Source organism: Homalodisca vitripennis, chromosome X, assembly GCF_021130785.1.
Source record: "Homalodisca vitripennis isolate AUS2020 chromosome X, UT_GWSS_2.1, whole genome shotgun sequence".
Taxonomy (NCBI): domain Eukaryota; kingdom Metazoa; phylum Arthropoda; class Insecta; order Hemiptera; family Cicadellidae; genus Homalodisca; species Homalodisca vitripennis.
This window is the reverse complement of record NC_060215.1, coordinates 137,068,150-137,087,151: the sequence shown is the minus strand read 5'-3', so window position 1 is coordinate 137,087,151 and position 19,002 is coordinate 137,068,150. Positions and strand designations below refer to the sequence as shown.

The following is a 19,002-nucleotide window of genomic DNA, read 5'->3' as shown; positions in this document are numbered from 1 at the left end:
CTGATGACCACGCAACTCAAGTTTTAAAAAACTCTTTACGCCATGACTGTACTCCATGTTTATGTCAATAAAGATAATTTGTATTGTATTGTATATAAACTGAGTGGTAGGCTGCAAAATAAACACCTGCCTGAGAAAAGTGTTTATAAACTACCGTTCTGTCGCCCAGTTTGGCAGTTATTTCTGCCTATAGTCTCGTGTGTATGTACTGACCTCTGATGACTTCAAACTTAATTCAAAACTCATTTTTAAAGCTTAACTCTTTAGAGCAAATAAATGTCAATCTAACACAATGAAAAAGGATTTTTTTAAATCCATATTTATGAATTTTTGACATGTAATCCGCAAAAATAGGCCTGTCAATACAGAGAATATCAACTAGCAGGTCTAGAGCTAAAGGTCTTTCTTACCACAGTGTTGACATCGTTAGGGTCGGCAGAGTGTAAAGGTGCATTGGCACCGGTTTGGCTATCCCATTTGCCGTGATAGTCATAACACATGAGATGTATGTGGTCCAAGTACTGGTTTAGTTGAGACAGGTCGTATGCAACTTCCATAGTATCCTTCCCAGCTCCTAGAGCGGCGGTCAGACTCCATCCCTCGGGTTTTAGTGATGTGTGCAATTCCTTTAACAACGTTTGACTCATTTAACTCCTCATACTTAACTACAATACCACTTTACTATAAATTAAGTTATATAACCACCAACAAGGAATAGGCAGTATTTATGATTGTATCTCTTATCTATAGGGAGATACACATAAAGAGAAGTATCCTATACAATTTCATCGATGTGTTCAAAGAATTGGAATGTTCATTTACAACTCCTAGTTCTGATAGAACGGTTTCCTAAACATGACAAGAAGTTCTGGTTGAAAGGACCAACTAGGATGTGAAAACGATTCGGTTCCGATCTAGATGACGATATTTCAAGTTGCAGCTTGTCGCTGAGCTGGACTGTTAGGACTTTTAGAATGGAGGGACTGCTAATTTAGAATTAATAGTGGTCGTTAGGTAATCCCTAACAAATTTTCATTAATAGAGATTCATAAACATATTTGTTTATTTGTGATAAAAAAGTCTCAATATGTTTTAAGTATAGAATAGTATATGTTCAATAGAATTTTAAGTATTTAAGAAATATTGTTCTCATTTGAAATATCATATTTTTTTAATGCTTTTTTTTGGTTGATTTGTTTAGTTTTCTTTGATTACCTATACTGACAGTAACTTTCACGAGAGAGAGATTTAATGTTTGAATTGCTGATCATGAATGCAACCATTAACTTTAATGATGCTGTACATCAAAAGAGATATTTATTATGTATTGCCTGATCAGCCTCATTGTGTTTTTAATTTATTTATAAATACAGTTAAAATACTGTTGTAGTAGAATACCTAAAATTCCAGATATAATTATCGAAGTGTTTCAGAATGTAGTATGTACTATGTCGGGACGGAACGCCTGGAACTGGAACCGTCTCACGGTACTATTTTTGAGCTCAGAACATTCCGTTTTGAAAAAATCCAGTTCCAGAATGGCCTGGCACACTTTTAATTTAAACACTTTTAGAAGAACTAGTAATTCCCTCCATTTCATTAACAAAGTGTCATTCCAGTGAAGCTCAAAGTCACAAAAGCTTTACTTACACTGAAGTAAGATACCATGATAACAGTGGAAATCTATAGGTTGGATCAACTATAATGAAACTGCCTAGCTAGATCTGGAAGACTATAGACGTATAGATCAAGTGATAACAAGTGATATATCCCACAAAACTACATCGCCTTTATTTCTAATCACAACGATCTTAAGCCTTTATATTTGGATCAGTGCTTTTAATTGTTCTGCAAATAACCTACCAAGCTATCTCTACGATTGGGCTCAAGTTTTACTATGTAAAAATTACACAGCAGATGCTTTCAAGATACATTTCTGCATATCCTTAAATATAAAAAAGCAATAATGTCAATATGTATTTAATTAATTATTTCAGATAGTTGATATAGTTCTTAGTAAAAACAAAACGTAACGTATCTTATGGAAAGGTCAAAGAAATTATCAATAACATCCTGGTTTACCTAAATCAAGGTTAACACCTTCACTGCAACTGTATCCTGAGTAGTCTAATAAGACAACACGCGCACTCGGGCATCTGTTGCAGTCAAAGTGTTAAACCCATACCAGATTTTGGGTCAGAATCAGAATATCTTTATTGTCATTTGTCAATATTACAATTGCTATAGACAACGTCAATACAACTAATATAATAAATAAAAATGTTATAAGGCTACTTAGTTTATTTGAATGTCATTAACTGATATAATATATTGAACTAATTCGTACAGTGTATTTGTCAATTTAAAAAAATGTAACTGTAGTATTAGTAAATACATAACAAAATAAATAGTTGAAACAATGAATTAAATTACAACTAATCAACAACTCCATTCCAGGCCTAAGGAAGGTAACAATTCGTAGCAAAAAATTCTTCAAGGGAATAAAATGCCTTACTTATAAGCCAGTTCGACAGTTTAGCTGCAAATGGTTGAAGTTCTAAGCTTCTAAACGTTTGAGGTAATTTGTTAAAACATTTAATTTGTAAATATTTATGGCTAACTAATGTTTTCCTAAGTCTAGAGGAAGGTGCAACAATATCCCGAGCTCCCCTAGTGTCATAATCATGAATTTCATCAAAGCAGATAGTCTTCAAAATTCTCCTTTACATATATTACATTTTGAAATATGAAAATGCCAGGAACAGTCATTATATTGTAGTCAATAAAGCATTGTTTACAATCATCTTGATAACCCAAATTGGCTAAAATTCTTACTGCCTTTCTTTGCCACGCAAAAACTTGACTGGCACCCCTACTGTTACCCCAGAGCATTGAGGCATAAAGTAAGTGTGAGTGAAAGTCACTGAAATAAGAAGAGAGCAACATATTTCTACCAACACAGTTTTGTAATTTACGTAACAGAAAACAAGCCTTAGATAGTTTAGAAATTACTGAGTTAGTTTGAGCTTCCCATGATGAGTTTGAGGTCAACATAAGAGGTTTCACGCATGTTTAGAAAATGTAGATCAAATGGATTTTATTTAGTAAAAATTTTTTATTTGGCATTATATATTTTGTTCTCATAACTTATGTGACAATGTCCTTATATTTTATGTTTCCATAAGGGTAATGTGAATTACCTAGCAAATATAATCACAAAAAAAGAAAGTAAGAAAAGAAAGTTTTGGGACTTTTCCCAATCTTGCATGAGAGGCAATTCTCTCCAGGAATACCTCTTAACTGGATTCAAGCCATAATCAAAATTCCCAACTTAAAGTAAGAAAGATGTATTGATATGCAACTAGCAGATAATTGCTAGTTCCATATTTATATTTATTATTAACTTGATTTCAGCCCGATTATTTATAGATATGTTTATAATAAAAATTAAGGGAGTTCTAATCAAATTGTTAAATTATGAATCTACATCATTGTTATCCTGATAAAGCTCCTAAGTATCAGGATTCAACATGCTAGCTGTGTGTATTCTCATCTAAATCAATATTTATGTATTTATTTGGTTGCTACGTGAGGAAAACTTCTTACTTAAACAACTTGGTCACTTTGAGAGATATAAAGAATAGAAGCATTTTAAGAAAGCACTGGCTGCTTATACAGGGTGTAAAAAAGTCCCTCACTGGCTTGGTAACTCCCATTCGATTACAGGTAAAGCAATAAAACTTGGTACATTTTTAATACTGGACTTAAGAAATAGTTTTTAAGGTAGGAGATATCCAATGGAGAATGGTCTACAAGGAGTTTTTAGTGTAAGCTTAGCTCAAGATGTACATCATTATAAAAGGGTTGTTTAGCAGAGATAAATGCTAAAGGGAAAACCTGGTATCAGTTATTATAATAGAAAATTCTTATTTTTAGGTTGGGCTTTGGACTTCACTTGATATGCATCTTACATTACACTTTAAAACAATTTCCCATGTTGAGCTATGCTTACATTAATTTTTTTTCCGAACTTCTTCTAGACCAAGGAAAAAACTAGAAAATAAAAACTATTTCATAAGTTCAGTATTCATTTACTAAGTTTAACTTTCACAACTTGAGCCAAGACAAGAATATTAAACCATCTAGAACAGGACCTACATTGTAAATGTTTCAAACTTTACACCAACATAATTTTTTAAAGAGTGAACCCTTTGAGGTCGAATTTGCAGCATTGTATTCTACTAATAAAGACCTTTAATTTGATGTACTACTCAACTTATGATCTCATTTAAGATTTCCTTCTGACTCCTTGCGGGCCATCCCCCTGACATGACAAAAATATGGTAGTTACTTCAAAAAATACATTTATAGGTGCAGTACCAAGATTTATTACTTTACCTGTAATCGTTTGGGAATTATCAAGCCTGTGCAGGACTTTTTTACACACTGTATATGGGGTTTCAATGGAGTTTTGAGAGTCTTACTACCTTTCTTACAAAATATATACTAAATATGTTATAGACTCTTGCAGCAGTTGTAAACATTTTAAACTTAATATAATTAATAACTATACATTTTCTAATATGACAAAATCAATGATTTCATCTCCATGTGACTCCACAGATAAATATTTAGTCATATAGATGTCAAAGTGTCATATAGACATACATATGATGTTATTTAGGGTGTCCGCCACTACGTGTTTAATACAATATTTTCTTCTTATTAACTTTCCCAGTGAATGACTGGAAAATTAACTGTTATTCCCAAGGAGTCATAGATGTAAAATCAAAATTTGTACAAGAAACAGGTACTATGTATGGTGTAATGCAATCCTTGCTTATATTTATCTTCCAGCCGGATGCATCAAAATAATTGGTATGCCGATGAGTCATACAGTCGAACCTGTCAGCAGCTAAATGCAGTGTAAAACTTGCATTGCTTGTATTTATCCCATGGTTTCCTTGACCTCTGGAAATAGTGACTTAAATGTCTACTATCTTAAGGAAGACAGTTTGTGTCAAGGCTAACTGCATTGAGGTTCTGTGGAAGAAAGGACTTAATAGTCCAACCTCACTTTAGATGACTGACATTGTTCATTTCATGCAGTTTCATGCTTACCTTCACCAAAGCAACAAAATTTTCCTTGTCTTCCGGAGCTCCACCTCTCTTGGCAGGGAATTCCCAGTCCAAATCAAATCCATTAAATCCATGTGTCCTGAATGAAAAGAAAAAAAATTAGTTTAATCTTCATCCCATTTTGCTTTAATAATTTACATTTAGATAGTGTGTCCTATAACTTAGAGCAAAATTAATTACATCTTCTTCTAACATATATTTCCCTATCTTCCTGAAAAAATGATCGATAAATGAAAACCAAAAAAATAATATATACTCGTAGTTCATAATATCTATCTGAACCAAAACCTACTCTCTTTAAGAATCTTTTTGAGTAGTAATAATTAAGAAACATGAACTATTTTTAACATTAAATCCTCATCAACTTTTTAGAGTACTTATTCTGAAAAACACCAACAATTTTCATAATTTCCACTTATTATGAAATAATCCATGGATTATTTACTTACAAAATTCATGGTACGAATAAGGGAAGAACGTAAAAATGTAAATAATTACAAATTTGAAACCCAAACAGTACAGCATATTTTTTTAACATTTGCTCTTTATATCTTTATTTTATTGTCCTCTTTTGCACTCGTATGATTGCAGTTTTGATATTTATGTGGTTAATTGTATTTCTGACAGAAAGTAAATTCTTTTATTACAATTATGAGTGTATTGTATAAAAAATTATCAGCCTGGTAAAAATAAATTTTATGAATCTGTGATTTGTAGTTAACAGAACTTCAGTTGCTCATGAATTTCTCTTGCTTCTTTACTTCTTGATTGAGTTACTCATTCACATTCTAAGATAGGCAAATTTTAAAACTCACAATACTAAAACTCTGCCAACAAACTAAAAGGGAGAGATTCTAGAACTACCATAATACCACACAAATTGTTTCTAACCCTATACATGTTACCATCTACATCGAGTGTGAGAAAGGGCTAGAATGCCAAATCACTATTTCTAATTTTAAATGTCACTAAAACTGTGAAACATTAATACATGTTAGTTTGTAAATTGTTAAATAGCTGTTACGTTTATTGGTTGTTTACCTCATAAAGTTAACTACACTCTCAACGAAGAGTTTACGGCGGTCAGCATCGGCAGCCAACACAGAGTAGTTGACAGATCCCTCATTCCACCCTCCTATGGCTACACTCACTGTCAGGTGTGGATATTTCTTCCTCAAAGCTGCCATCTTTTTATAGGAACCTAAAAGCAGGCATTTTAATGTAAACGTGTGAAAGGTCCCCTCCGGAGGCAAGGGGGACAGATATGGGTATAACAGCCAGATTTGCATAGCAGGTATTAACGCAAAGGTTTAGCTAACAGTTGTAGATAAATATTAAATTGTCAACCGCTTTTGCTCAACACAATCTATCAGAACATCCATCCCATCATCCCATCATTATTCATTATCACTACCCCATTATAATCTGCGGTGACCCTGCTTATTTAACCTTGTTGTTAATATGTAAATGTTTTTAAAACTAGTAATATTCAATTCTTTAAAACAGGTACTATTAAAATTACACGGTTTTTTTCCTTTTAATATATTCATTCCATATTCACGTATGTATGTGTATGCATGTATATGTATATATGTATGTGTGTGTATGTATGAATGTGGTATATAATAGTGTATTATTTTGTATTATATTTTATATTCATTTTTTTAAATTTATATCCAGTCCGTTATTTCTTCAGGCGTGAGCAACTCGAGTCTGCGCACAGGCATCATAGCCCATGCAGGCTCATTTCCCGAGGACAATGTTTTATACATGATGTTATTTTTATGATGTTTATTATATGATGATTATTTCTTATGATGTTTATTCTTTGTTCTCATTTCAAACTCCGTTCGGTAATGTAATAAAAATTTAGAAGTTAATTGTACAGTTTGGATTGTAATATTGTACATATATTTGGGAAATAAAATCAATTCATTCATTCAACAACAGGGTCAGACCAAACTGTTAACGATAACGGTCATGATGCAAACATGGTTAGGACTAAAGCACTTAAAATGTTATAAGCTGTCCTGTTCACAAAGTACTTTGTTTCAATCATTTCTTCACCTTTTGACCGAAGACGACTCTCACAATGGAGCTGAAATATCTCAAGAATATTTAATTGTGTTAGCAATATTTCGACACTGTGTGAACCGGAAACCTTACCAATAGTCATGGAAGACGCGGTCTGCATAAGCATTCAAACTGAACTTTAAACGTTACTTTAGCACTTTAGTGTTTGTTTAATAAAGTAATTAAAACTTAATCATGTTTTAGTGTAGGAATTTATGAACTATGCATGTTTTTGCTTCAAACTGTAACCAACTTTGCACTATTCATGAATGATATGACTGTTGGTAAGACTGCGGGCAAGAAAGGTTAATCTACAACAAGTTGTGTTCAGTTGCTGCACCACTCATGTCACCTTCACATGCTAATTGGCTAATTGCCAGTCGAGTGCTTTACCTGACATTATCCTCTTAACAGGTATACTCTTTCTATCTCTATCATTAAAACATAATATTTAAAAAGTTTGGGTCAGTAAAACTTCCCGTGGAATATGAACTGATGTGTATGAGTCTCCTCCAACTCAATCCTTGCATGTTCAACAAAATAATTTAAACTACATTTAATCTAGCTACATAAAACTGTGTAAATGTAAATGTTTTTTACATAAATTAAAAAATAAGATCGAGCAGACTTGGTGTTGTACTTACCTAAACCATAATTTTCTTCAAGATCGTTGTAAGGATCCAAACTCTTTATCGAGCTAGTGGTATTGTCGAGGCCGGCGAAAGCGTAGATCAGATGTGTGCACAAGGAGGGATCTATGTCGTCTATGGTGAACTGGCCACGGTCTGTGCGATACCTGGCCCATGTCGAGACATAACACGCCACTACTCGATCATGGCTGGGTCTGTCTTCTGAAATACAACCACAAACTTGAGATGTAAATGAGATCTTAAAAATAACTATCACAACACGCAAGTATCTAGAAAGTTATCAAACACATAAAGTTAGTTGACTGCAAAACATAAAACTATATATATGTATATGTATTTGTTAAGTCCTCAACTAAAGTTTAAACAAAATAAAGATAAGCCAGTATAGTTCCCAATTCATACATGTCAGACCTGCAACAGAATAATGCCCCCCTGAAATTGTTGACCTGAATGTGTCAATAATTTGTAGTACTTTTGTTCCTATTACATTTTAAATACATAGCATTATTTACAACACATAAGAATAGGTCAAGAAAATCTAAACTTATTATAATAAGTTTAGATTTATATATATTATATATTATGTAATAAATAAATTTATACTACATGCTTCCAACCAACTTTATAATACAACAAACATCATCATCATAATATCACATCTTCTTCTACATAATAAAACAAAAGTAGAGTATACCTAGTTAAATTATTGCCAGTTTGCACTATGCTAGACTTATGCAGATTCTCCAGGGAAGTAGAAAAATATATTCCATCATGGTTAGAGATTCCGCTACATGAATAATTTTAGCAATCGATCTGTCCAGATGTAACAAGGTAATGATACTGTTAATACATGAGCCGCGATCAACATAATTTGAGTTAGGTCTGGTAATATCGTTAACTGCTGTATGTAGACCAAAATACTTGACAAGGTTCTGGAGCTGATTAATGTCTTATGAGGCAACTAAGACATTTATATTAATGTCGCGGGTTAATGCAATGTCAAAATTCAAATCATGCACAACAGCCAACACACCCCGCAATATATCCATAAATAAAAATAGGTTACCCTGCTTCAGAACAGTAGAAGGAAACTGTAACGGTTTTAAAGTCTGTAAGCGGCATGGCAGCTACCTCAAACTTAAAGTCAATGCGCTACTGAAGGAATTGTTTATCAAAAACTTCATACTTTAGATTATCTCTAACAAGTATGAAAGTGCCACCATGTATTATATAGATCTGGAATAATAAAATGCAGTAGTATAGCCAGACAAGGTAATGTTGATAATTTCAGACCGTTTAATCCATTGTTCAGGTCAACACAAATTGTATCACAGTTGTTATTAGCAAGTAGAACCAGATAGTCAATTTTATTTGTAAGGTCTTGTGAATTCCAATACAGGATACTTACTCTTAAGCTGACACCTGTAGGGGTAGCTTTTAGAAGATCATAGTTTGAAGAATAATTATCCATTAGAATCTTATCAGACTCTGGCAACATTTGTTCTATCTATGATAACAGTACCACTGTTTAAAAAAAGAAAGGGAGGGTCCTTTCAATATGTTGGTATGAAAACAAAAAGGGCCATGTATAAACCTTTAGTCCAGAAGTCCAGTTTAAATGCTAGGTATATCCCACAATGTAAATTGAAGTACTGTAAGGTATCAATTTTGAATGTAATATAACCCTGGTAATGATTTTCAAGTTGACTTTTAAATGTACTCACCAGTTTGTTTTTCACACATATTTTGTTTTAAATCTCACAGCCAACATTGTTATTCAACCTAAACACAAATTAAAATTGGCCTAATCTGTACATCTACTCTTGTATCCAGCATTACTAGATTGGCGTATTATCTTAACAGCTGTCGTAAACAAATGTGCAGTCCGACCCGTCAGCTGTGACATGCAATAAAAACTACTATCGTTTTCGCTGAACGCTCTCTTATACATTATCTTATCACTTGATACCGTACTGTTGTCAAGATTATTTTTTTAATTTCTAGCTAACATCTAGAACCCTGATAGGTGCTATGACCTGTATTTGTTGTTCAGAACTATTATAAGAATCAAAACAAACACTTGTTGTTCCTGATTTTGTTACTTTGCTAAGTAAATAATATAATAGCTTTAGAGCTAGCCAAAAGTTCTTGTTGCACGACAGTGTATCAAATGAACATATTTCATTAATATTTATTGCCTTACTTCCTTCCCTAAATAACATAAAAAATTAAGGTTAGTTAGTTTAAGGTTAGTTACAAACTGTTTAGAGTTGTTTCTTACAATGTTGCATTAATTGTTGCACCGAATCTGATAAAATAAAATAACACTTAAACAAGGATGACTCATTGCGCCAGAGTGGCTTAACGACAACGAGAAGTGCGCTTAGCATTAGTGTATGGTCTAATTATTGCGATTGTAGGACTGTAGGTCCACGCCTAGTTTGACGAGGGTGGCTGACGTCACTTTTCTGCAGGGTAGGACAGTTAGTCCACGCCGACACCTGTGGACTAACTGTCCTACTTTTCAAAACTGACCTGGCCGTGCATTAGTTTTTCTACCTGCACTTATTCTTTATTTTGGTCAGTGATGCTTCCACTATATTCGCACAGCGTACTGCTAAAGCAGCAAATATTAACAGTTTACTCAAGCTATCGCATATGAAGTGGATTACTAATAGGGATTATATCTAGCATAATATATCGAATTCCATATAGCATTATATTACTTTCTGATTAATTTGGCATTGTCCTAATGAACCATAAACATCTACAGTAAGTTTGTATTAGTTATTCCTTATATTGGACCATCGTTTGTATAATACTGTATATACCAGTAGACACTATAATCGTTACAGACATTCTTAAGTTAGAAATGGCGTAACTAACCTGACTTTATTTTATGTATATAATTTCGTTTCGTTCTTTTTGCAGCTGTCTTATGTAGTGTACTGAAAATTATTTAGCAGATATAGAGTTTAGATCTCGAAACATCCATTCAAGTGCTGCAGTGTGAGTACGACGATCCCTTATCAACCCCTCTTCAAAAGAAACCCGTGAGTCGGACAGTGGGTCCCAGGCCGGGACCGTGGACCCACTGTCCACCCCTTAAGAAGTAGGTAAGAAATGCTTCCGGCAGTTTTATGACGTGGACCTACAGTCCGTTTACCAATTATTGCGTGAACATTGTGTAAATATAATTATTGTGAATATGAGTGGTGATATTGAAAACGTTTTTACATTCGATTCTGAACAATAGAATAGATTCGACTTGATTTTCTGAAAATATTTCGGAAGGTGATGTGGAAGATAGTGGGATATGATCGGAAACAGACATACCAGCATCAAGTAGTGGAGAACGATCAACTAATTATGAACTGGACTAGGATGATCCTGATTTAAATAGCAATCATAAAATTGATTTGTCCGAATAAATAAAGAATGATATACCAGAAAATTGTATTTGCTATGTGTTCTTTTTATATGTTACAGTTTGTACATGTAATTCATATTTACTACTTGTGAATACTTTTTATCTCATTTTAAATGTAACTCACCATATGTTACTATTTATAGGTAACTTTTATATATTATACTTGTATTTCACATGTAACTTCTAGGTGTTTTGTTTTTAGTCCTTAAGAACACTAAACAAACTTTATAAAAACGTATTCAAAAACGGAAACTTACACTCTGGTATGTGTTTACTCACAAATTATTTAATAATAAAAAGCAATTTTCTAGATTAATAGTTTTTAAATACCGTGAAATGAATAGGTCAAACAATAAACAAAAGTAACAAATAGCTTTGTGGTATAAACATAAAATTTGCATACCTGAACATTTAAATGGTGTTTTAGTTGTTTTTAAATCTATTAGTAAACAAAAATACCAGAGCGCTGGTCAGTTCAGGTGACCAGGCAACAAAGCTGATAAGCAGACAGCTGTGGTAGTGGGAGAGCCATACATGATACAGGTACACTGGATAGGAGAGGACTGATCCTTCTTCCATTCTGTGTACTATCTACTGATAGCTAATCTACTGATAAGCTGTCTACATCTACTTTTGGGTCAGGTCAGGTGGTTACAATTTCTGCTGGAGGAAAGCGTCAAGTAAGTTGGGATAAAATTAAACTCCACCTTTTCATTGAGAACACCGTTCCTCAGGTCATCATTTTTAAAATGCTTCATCAATTTCAAACTCCTCCAATGTATTACGTTTTTACGTATATGGATATCCAGACCATCCTTAAAATCGTACATGCTGAGACAATTCTCAACTATATTGAGCCTCTTCATATAAGCTGACCAAACAATTATAGAAGTTTCTGAGGGCTAACATAGTTCAGAATAAAGCATTTATATTATTCAATAAACAATAAAAAGCTTTGGAAATGAAATCCCACCAAATCCTTGCCTCTTTTGATATTGTTAACCTATACAGAGATATAGAGTTGCCGATATTTTTGGAATTGTAAAAATGTAAAGTGCAATCGGATAACTGATATAAAATTGTTACCTAAAGCCAATCATAACACTATAGCTTTTAACACTATTGAGACAAGTTTTATTTTGAATTTTTTCCAATTGACTGTTTTACTATCATGTTGATGACGCCTTGATTGAGGGACCACCTTCGACATGAATAGCTATATATCTAAAAAATATATTGTCTAACCATTTGGTTATATCTAATGTATACCGTACATTTTTCTCTTAACAATAGGTGCAATACAACATTTTCCCTTCATCAAAGGTACGTTGAGCACACCTTGTTCTGTCAACGGGAATGTAAGGCAACTTGTACTGTTAGTCAAATATTTGAATAGCATCTCAACTAAGTTTAAGTGTAAGCTAACAATACAACGTGCCTACAAACTATATGTCTTTGACCGTAGTGGGTAAATACAATAGTTCGCTTGAACACAGCATTTATCAAAAAACCTATTACATCTGATCAAACCATTCACATAAAATCGCTGCTTATGGTATTAAGGCGCACAGCTTGTTAAATGTCCCTGTCAGCTCTGATAACTATAACAAAGGACATCTACATTTAAATACATAACTGCGTCCAACGGTTTAAAGACGAGCATGATTGACAAAATAATATATTTTATCATGAAAATGAGAACCCATAAGTTACCCATTCTAAATTACATTGGTGATTAGAAGGTAAAATACATTCGTTTAGAATACAACGACAGAATCGAAAATTGTTTGAAAAAAGAGTTAAAGAGACACGGTATTGTTTTGGCCTTCACTAATAACGATCAAACCCACGTCTTCATTAAACACAGCATTTCAAAATTATGACCTAAGTAACGATGTCCTCAATGAAAACCTCAAGTATTATTTTATTTAAATGTTTATATTACGCTATCCTCTAGCACAAATGTGAATTGAATTGAATTTATTTAACAAATTACAAATACAAACTACAAACTCAAACTGAGAGCATCGTTATAAAGTATATAAATAAAATAAAGTTAATTAACCATGACTTTTGTACATAGAAAATCCTATATTGGGTAGTCTGTCTGTGCGAAGGCTGAATTGTTCCAACCACTGACCAATTAAAAAAGAGAAAATTGTTAAAAATTGAGTATATTGTCTTTTGAATTTTACGGGTTTAATATTTTCGCAAATACCTTTTATGGCAGCATGAAAATATACTGAACTTAAAAAAGAGGTAATAGGAGCAGAAGAGAACAGGTACAGTAAAACAGGTCAAGGTCAAGTGTCGTGACCCCTGCACCCGGTACCGATAACGGCTTAGCCTCAGAAATGCCTCATTGAAATAACCGCTCGGTGGTTGGCTTTTAAAAGCTGTTAAGGATTGTGTATTGAATAAATTTCAAGTATTTCAATACCGGGAAATATTCATGAACCATATATTTGACGGGTAAAAGGAGTTGGTCGTGGAAAACGATCTTTGTAATTGGAGTGTGGCTATATTTATGTGAGAGTACTGTAACAATGGGAAAGAAGCGAATAAATTGAGAAAAGATTTCTGAAAATTTAAATTAAGAGAGATTTAATGTAAAGCTAACGACTGTAAGGACTAAGGCTTCTTGGAATAGAGCGTCAGTAGGGTAGTGTATACCATTTAGAAAACCAGTTTTCAACCAATGTTTTTGACATAAAAGCAGGGGATGAGAAATTTTTATAGTAGCTCTACTCCAATTAATATTTCTAAACGAAAGCAAGATCTGGATATAAGCACAGTAAGCCAGTTTTACCTCTCTTCATACAAAACTTCACTAATCCGTCTAAATTCAAAAACAAAACGTCGTAATTTAGTTATTAAAGTGTTCTATATAGTATTATAGAATCTTTTTGTGGTCTCCATTATTTTAAATATTCTATATGATACTTCCTGGTCATTCTCTGATCAAAAATTAATCCAAGATACTTGTAGGTTGTAGTGTATTCTATATTTTCGCAAACACAATTTTAAGGTAATTGCCGTAGCTGTGAATTGTTAGTTTTTCTTAATAATAAAACGATGGGATGTTGGCAAACGTTTTGTTTTATATATAACGTATTAAGCGTCAAAGTTTTTTTATAAAACAATTTTGTAGTGATGTAAGGGCGCTTAAGGTTTTCCTTTGCATATCAAACCAGAATTATTGGCAGACGGCAGTTGACTTTTAAAAAAATTAGCCTAAAGCAACTGCAAATGAAAATAATTTTCTATTTGGGTTTATTTTTGAAATATAATTGATGTAAATTAAAAACAGAATCGGTCCAAGAGTTAATGCCTTGAACGGCACCGTAATTCACCGATAATGGCACTACCAGTTCCGCGGACAGTCACGGACGTAACTAGACAACTATCGAAGGGTACCCGCAGACTCCGATAGCTTCAAGTTTGGTAATTAATTTACCACTCTAACCGAATTGAATGGTTGTTATTTATTAAAAAAACAAAACTAGCATTGTACGTTTTCCATTTAAGCAGTTAATTTCTTTATTCATGACAAATAACATATCGTTTAATTTCTTATCGCTTCTAAACCCATACTGACACTCGGATAAAATATTATTTTGATGGGGGTAAGATACTAACAGTTCTTTAACTATACACACGGTGACATAGAAAATGCGGTAACTACATAGAAGCCAAATGACACACAATCAGCTGTAGATAGCACACGGAACTTGTTTTGTTTTGTCCAGTCGACTGCTGGCCGCTTCCGTGATCGATAACGTTATGCGGTTTTTACTAATCTAATAGGTTATGGTGTAAACGTTTTAATGTGTTGTTTTTATCTGTGTTTTCTGTTTGTTTGAGTGGATTTTAACGACAATGCCACCTCACGGATTGACACTTTTTTTAGAAAACCCTGATGCCTTTTAAAATTGACACATTTGTAGCTACGTTACAAGATTATTTTAGAATACATGACGGGGTAATGTGTCAGTAAGCATTTCCGAGGCTAAAGTAAGGTATAATAAGTACAAAACATGTTACAGCTTTTAGTTTTTTTATCATAGCTTGTCAGTAAGGGTCATCTCATATAATAATAATGTATGAATGTATGTATAAGTGCAACAGACTATAAAATTGGTGACAAATTCTTTAACTTTAAAATGTGAAGGTAAGTTTGTTAATATAGAATTTTAAAAACATCGTACACAAATATTAAAATCTGAATAAATGACTGAATAGCAAGAAGAAGATTATAAAATAAGTTTTATAGTAAAGCTATATTATAGTACATAATAGGACGACCATAATAACCCTTGCTGCAGCTTAACTAAAATACAAATAGCAAAGAAAATATAAATTTAACATAAGATAAAAATCGCATACCTAATGTTAAATAAGAAAACACATACATAAAACGAATGTAAGGATGATAACAAGATGATGATAAGGACAGCAAAGCATTACAAAGCGAGAATATTTAGTTATAACAACGGTAGAATATAACAGCAAGTAGAACAATAATAGGCCTAGTAAAAATTCAGCAAAAACTGTGATAATTATTAATAGGTTAATGAATGATAAATAATACGGAAAGCATGCATTTGAAGAAAAGAAACAGTAATGGCAGATCGAAACACAGGGTGATTAAGCTCATGAGGCTAAAAATACAATTGTTGGATGTTTACGATAACCCAAGAAACTGCTCTCATAAACGAAAGCGAGGATGTTGAAAAACAGTTCATTTGCGGAGTTACATCACTACGAGTTCGTCAGAAGCCTCAGGATGTTGACATTGAAGGAATATTGGGTAATCATAGTTTTCACCCAAAGATAGTCTTTGACCTTGTATTTCTTAGAAAGACGATGTTAGTACCGATAATGGGAGGTCTATTGTTCCATTAATAATTTTGTACAAGAACGCAAGGTCAACGAATCTTTCCATGAGAGGGAACTGGAGCTTGATCATGTACTTTATCATTAACTTTCCAACAGTATCTAATCATGTTTTCAGTGAAGACTACAATTCAGTCTGATTGCGGTCAGTGTGTACAGGAAAACACCTTGATATCATCATTGGATAATAAAGAGATCTCAGGAAGAACACAGAAATAGGAGGAGGTGACCCATCGCCCCTTACGATAAATACTATGTTCAACCACCTCACAGGTTACTAACCACCTGAAGAAGGAACCGAGTATGTCGTAACCACACAGTTTAGGCAGTAAGATGCGGTAGGTGACCTTATCAAATGCCTTGGAATAATCAAGGCATACAAAGTCTGCCTGGTGAGCATCAACAAAGGCTTTTATTATGGAAATGAAGAGGATTGTTATGGTAAAGCAACAACGCATCAACCACGTTTCTTAACAACAGTTCAGTGACTGAAATGGAATTACAGATTTGCACACATGCCTTTGAATAGTGTAGGAATTACTGGTAATTTACCTTGTCAACAGTTCCGAAATTCGCTTCTGAAGAATTCTCACTATATGTTTCGGGACATGGTGGGACTTTCGTCCCGAAACATGTAGTGAGAATTCTACAAAAGCGAATGTTCGTGGCTTCTTCAAACATGGATTTATATTAGGAATGATTGGACAGATAAATGTTGGGAAATAGAGTAATATTAGTTAGTCACCTCACCTGTAACTGGAAACAATGAAACTCTGCCTGAGGATAACATACAGGAGACACCTACATGCAGCAACGCGCTAAAAAGCATCTGCAAGATGTGGTGCAAGTATGAAGACAGTATCAAAGCACGAATGCAGGTCCCTTCTGCAGATGCAGAACCTCGAAGGTCCCTGCTGAACTGTCAGCAGGGACATAAAACAGGTTTAAATAGAATTAGTCAATCCAAAATCGGAGTTAGGCACAGTAATGGTTGAAACACGTGTAGAAAGAAGAAAAATGAGAAAAGAACCACGAAATGCTTCCAATGGCTTTATTCCTTATTAATTAATTATATCATTTATATCTTAGCTAGATAACTAGTAAAAATATTGTTTTCAAAATAATTCTGTTTAGTGCATTACTGTTGTACTTTTTAAGTGTATTTCATGTACAGTTGCTGGAATAAAGATTCATTCATTCAATGTATCATTCTTAGAGGGAATGCAAGTGTATCTTCCCGGCTATTTATGCATGACCAAAAGGTCATTATGTTATGTGCGGTGATCTTTAAATATTTCTTACGTAATCAGCGTGACACATGAAAACTAATCATTACACTCACGACGAAATCTTTTAAGCCTCTCACAATGATATATACGTTAAACTACGACTTGTATTGTTTGTAAAGATTTTTCTTTTTGATTGTAATTAGTTTGAGGTCCCTGTCAAACCGCTTGGGAAACTGGACATGTCTGCGCCTTCACAGGTGTGTTTGGACTCACAATTTTGCTGATTTTACTAAAGGAAGTATAAAAACGATAATTCATAAAGATCGCTGGGACTATGATCTTGTATTTAATTATAACTATTAGTATTATGCGTAAGTAATGTCATTGCTATTAGTATCCAGTAATCTACATATTTAACTGTTTCTAATAATTATGTCAATCTTAAAAACATAATCGAACCCAAGAAAATGAATACTATTTATGTAATTAATGACAGTATATTTCTCTGTGCCAATGAGCATTGAGTTATTACGTCTAAAGTGAATAAAAAACAAGCATTATTTTGTTCTAAGTTATACTTTTGAAATGTTTTGCTCAAATAGAGACAGAATTTTAAGATTTAAAGCTTGAGCTATAAAATCTAATTTTGTTAGTGTTTTGATGGAGAGTCCTAGTTAAACACCCCCTCAGATATCGCGGTTATGGGTTTTATATCCCAAGACCCCCCCTCACACCACTCCCCCCCCGGAATTTAAACCTACCTACGCTACTTAACGACAGCATTCCGCTGCAAAACAAGAAAACCTACTGGAATACCACAATTATAACTAAATAATAACCTTACTTCCACGTTCTTAAGTCTAAAACAAAATAGAATAACGGATCTAACTTATAATAAGATCATGTTAGGTGTAATCAAGTTATGGTGGGATTACCGTACTACTGGTTGGTGAAAGTTGAACTTTACAACTGCTGACTGGGCATTACAAAACAAGCCACTGCTAAACATAATCGTCTATTGACAAACCTATATTGATGACGGATAGAGATGTAATCTGATGACACAAGACGTACAAGACCAGAGCGAGAAGACAGGATCGAGCCATAGCTACTTGTGAGCGAAAGGTGACTGCACAGTATACACCGAACCGTTCCCGTTACACCAAGGCCTTGAGCCTTCGCCGTCACGACCGTCGCTGAACTGCAACTGGAACCGACTGGCGGTTCTTCCCTCTCCACATCTCCAGTCACAGTTTCAGTCCACTCCAGTTCCAGGCCGAGAGCTGAAGGTCGAAGGTTACTTACCTGTCTGCCGCCTTGCCTTCGGTTCCGCGCACTCCCACGCACTGTACAGTATATACCGCGATCGCACGACTTCACACTTATAAATTGTAATGACATTTGCAGACAACAACTTGTCTCAGATCCAAAGAAGCGATATCATTAGTATGCGTATTCCAAGAGAGAGCTGGTTAATGTAGTTAAACTAAACACGGTGTAGAGAGCATTTCAAGGTAAACTACTGAATTAGCTTTTCTTCAGTGAAAACACGTTTTTAACACTTCCGAAAAAGGGAAGTGGGGAT

The 19,002-nt window shown here is 33.9% G+C and overlaps 1 protein-coding gene across 2 annotated transcripts in view; it reads right to left on the bottom strand.

Annotated features, from left to right (window-relative positions):
• LOC124369889 (probable chitinase 2) overlaps window positions 1-18,655 on the bottom strand; it is a 31,501-nt gene extending 12,846 nt beyond the window's left edge. The window contains exons 1-5 of one of the 2 annotated variants that reach the window (XM_046828031.1): window positions 18,445-18,655; window positions 7,857-8,063; window positions 6,181-6,340; window positions 5,122-5,218; window positions 411-626 (exon numbers count right to left, since the gene is read on the bottom strand). In XM_046828031.1, coding sequence (XP_046683987.1) covers window positions 411-626; window positions 5,122-5,218; window positions 6,181-6,340; window positions 7,857-8,063; window positions 18,445-18,523 — 759 coding nt within the window. In that variant the 5' untranslated portion in view covers window positions 18,524-18,655. Of the gene's footprint in view, window positions 1-410; window positions 627-5,121; window positions 5,219-6,180; window positions 6,341-7,856; window positions 8,064-9,586; window positions 9,752-18,444 lie in introns of those variants that run through there. The other variant, XM_046828033.1, reaches the window with a different exon arrangement.
• Window positions 18,656-19,002: the final 347 nt, after the last annotated feature.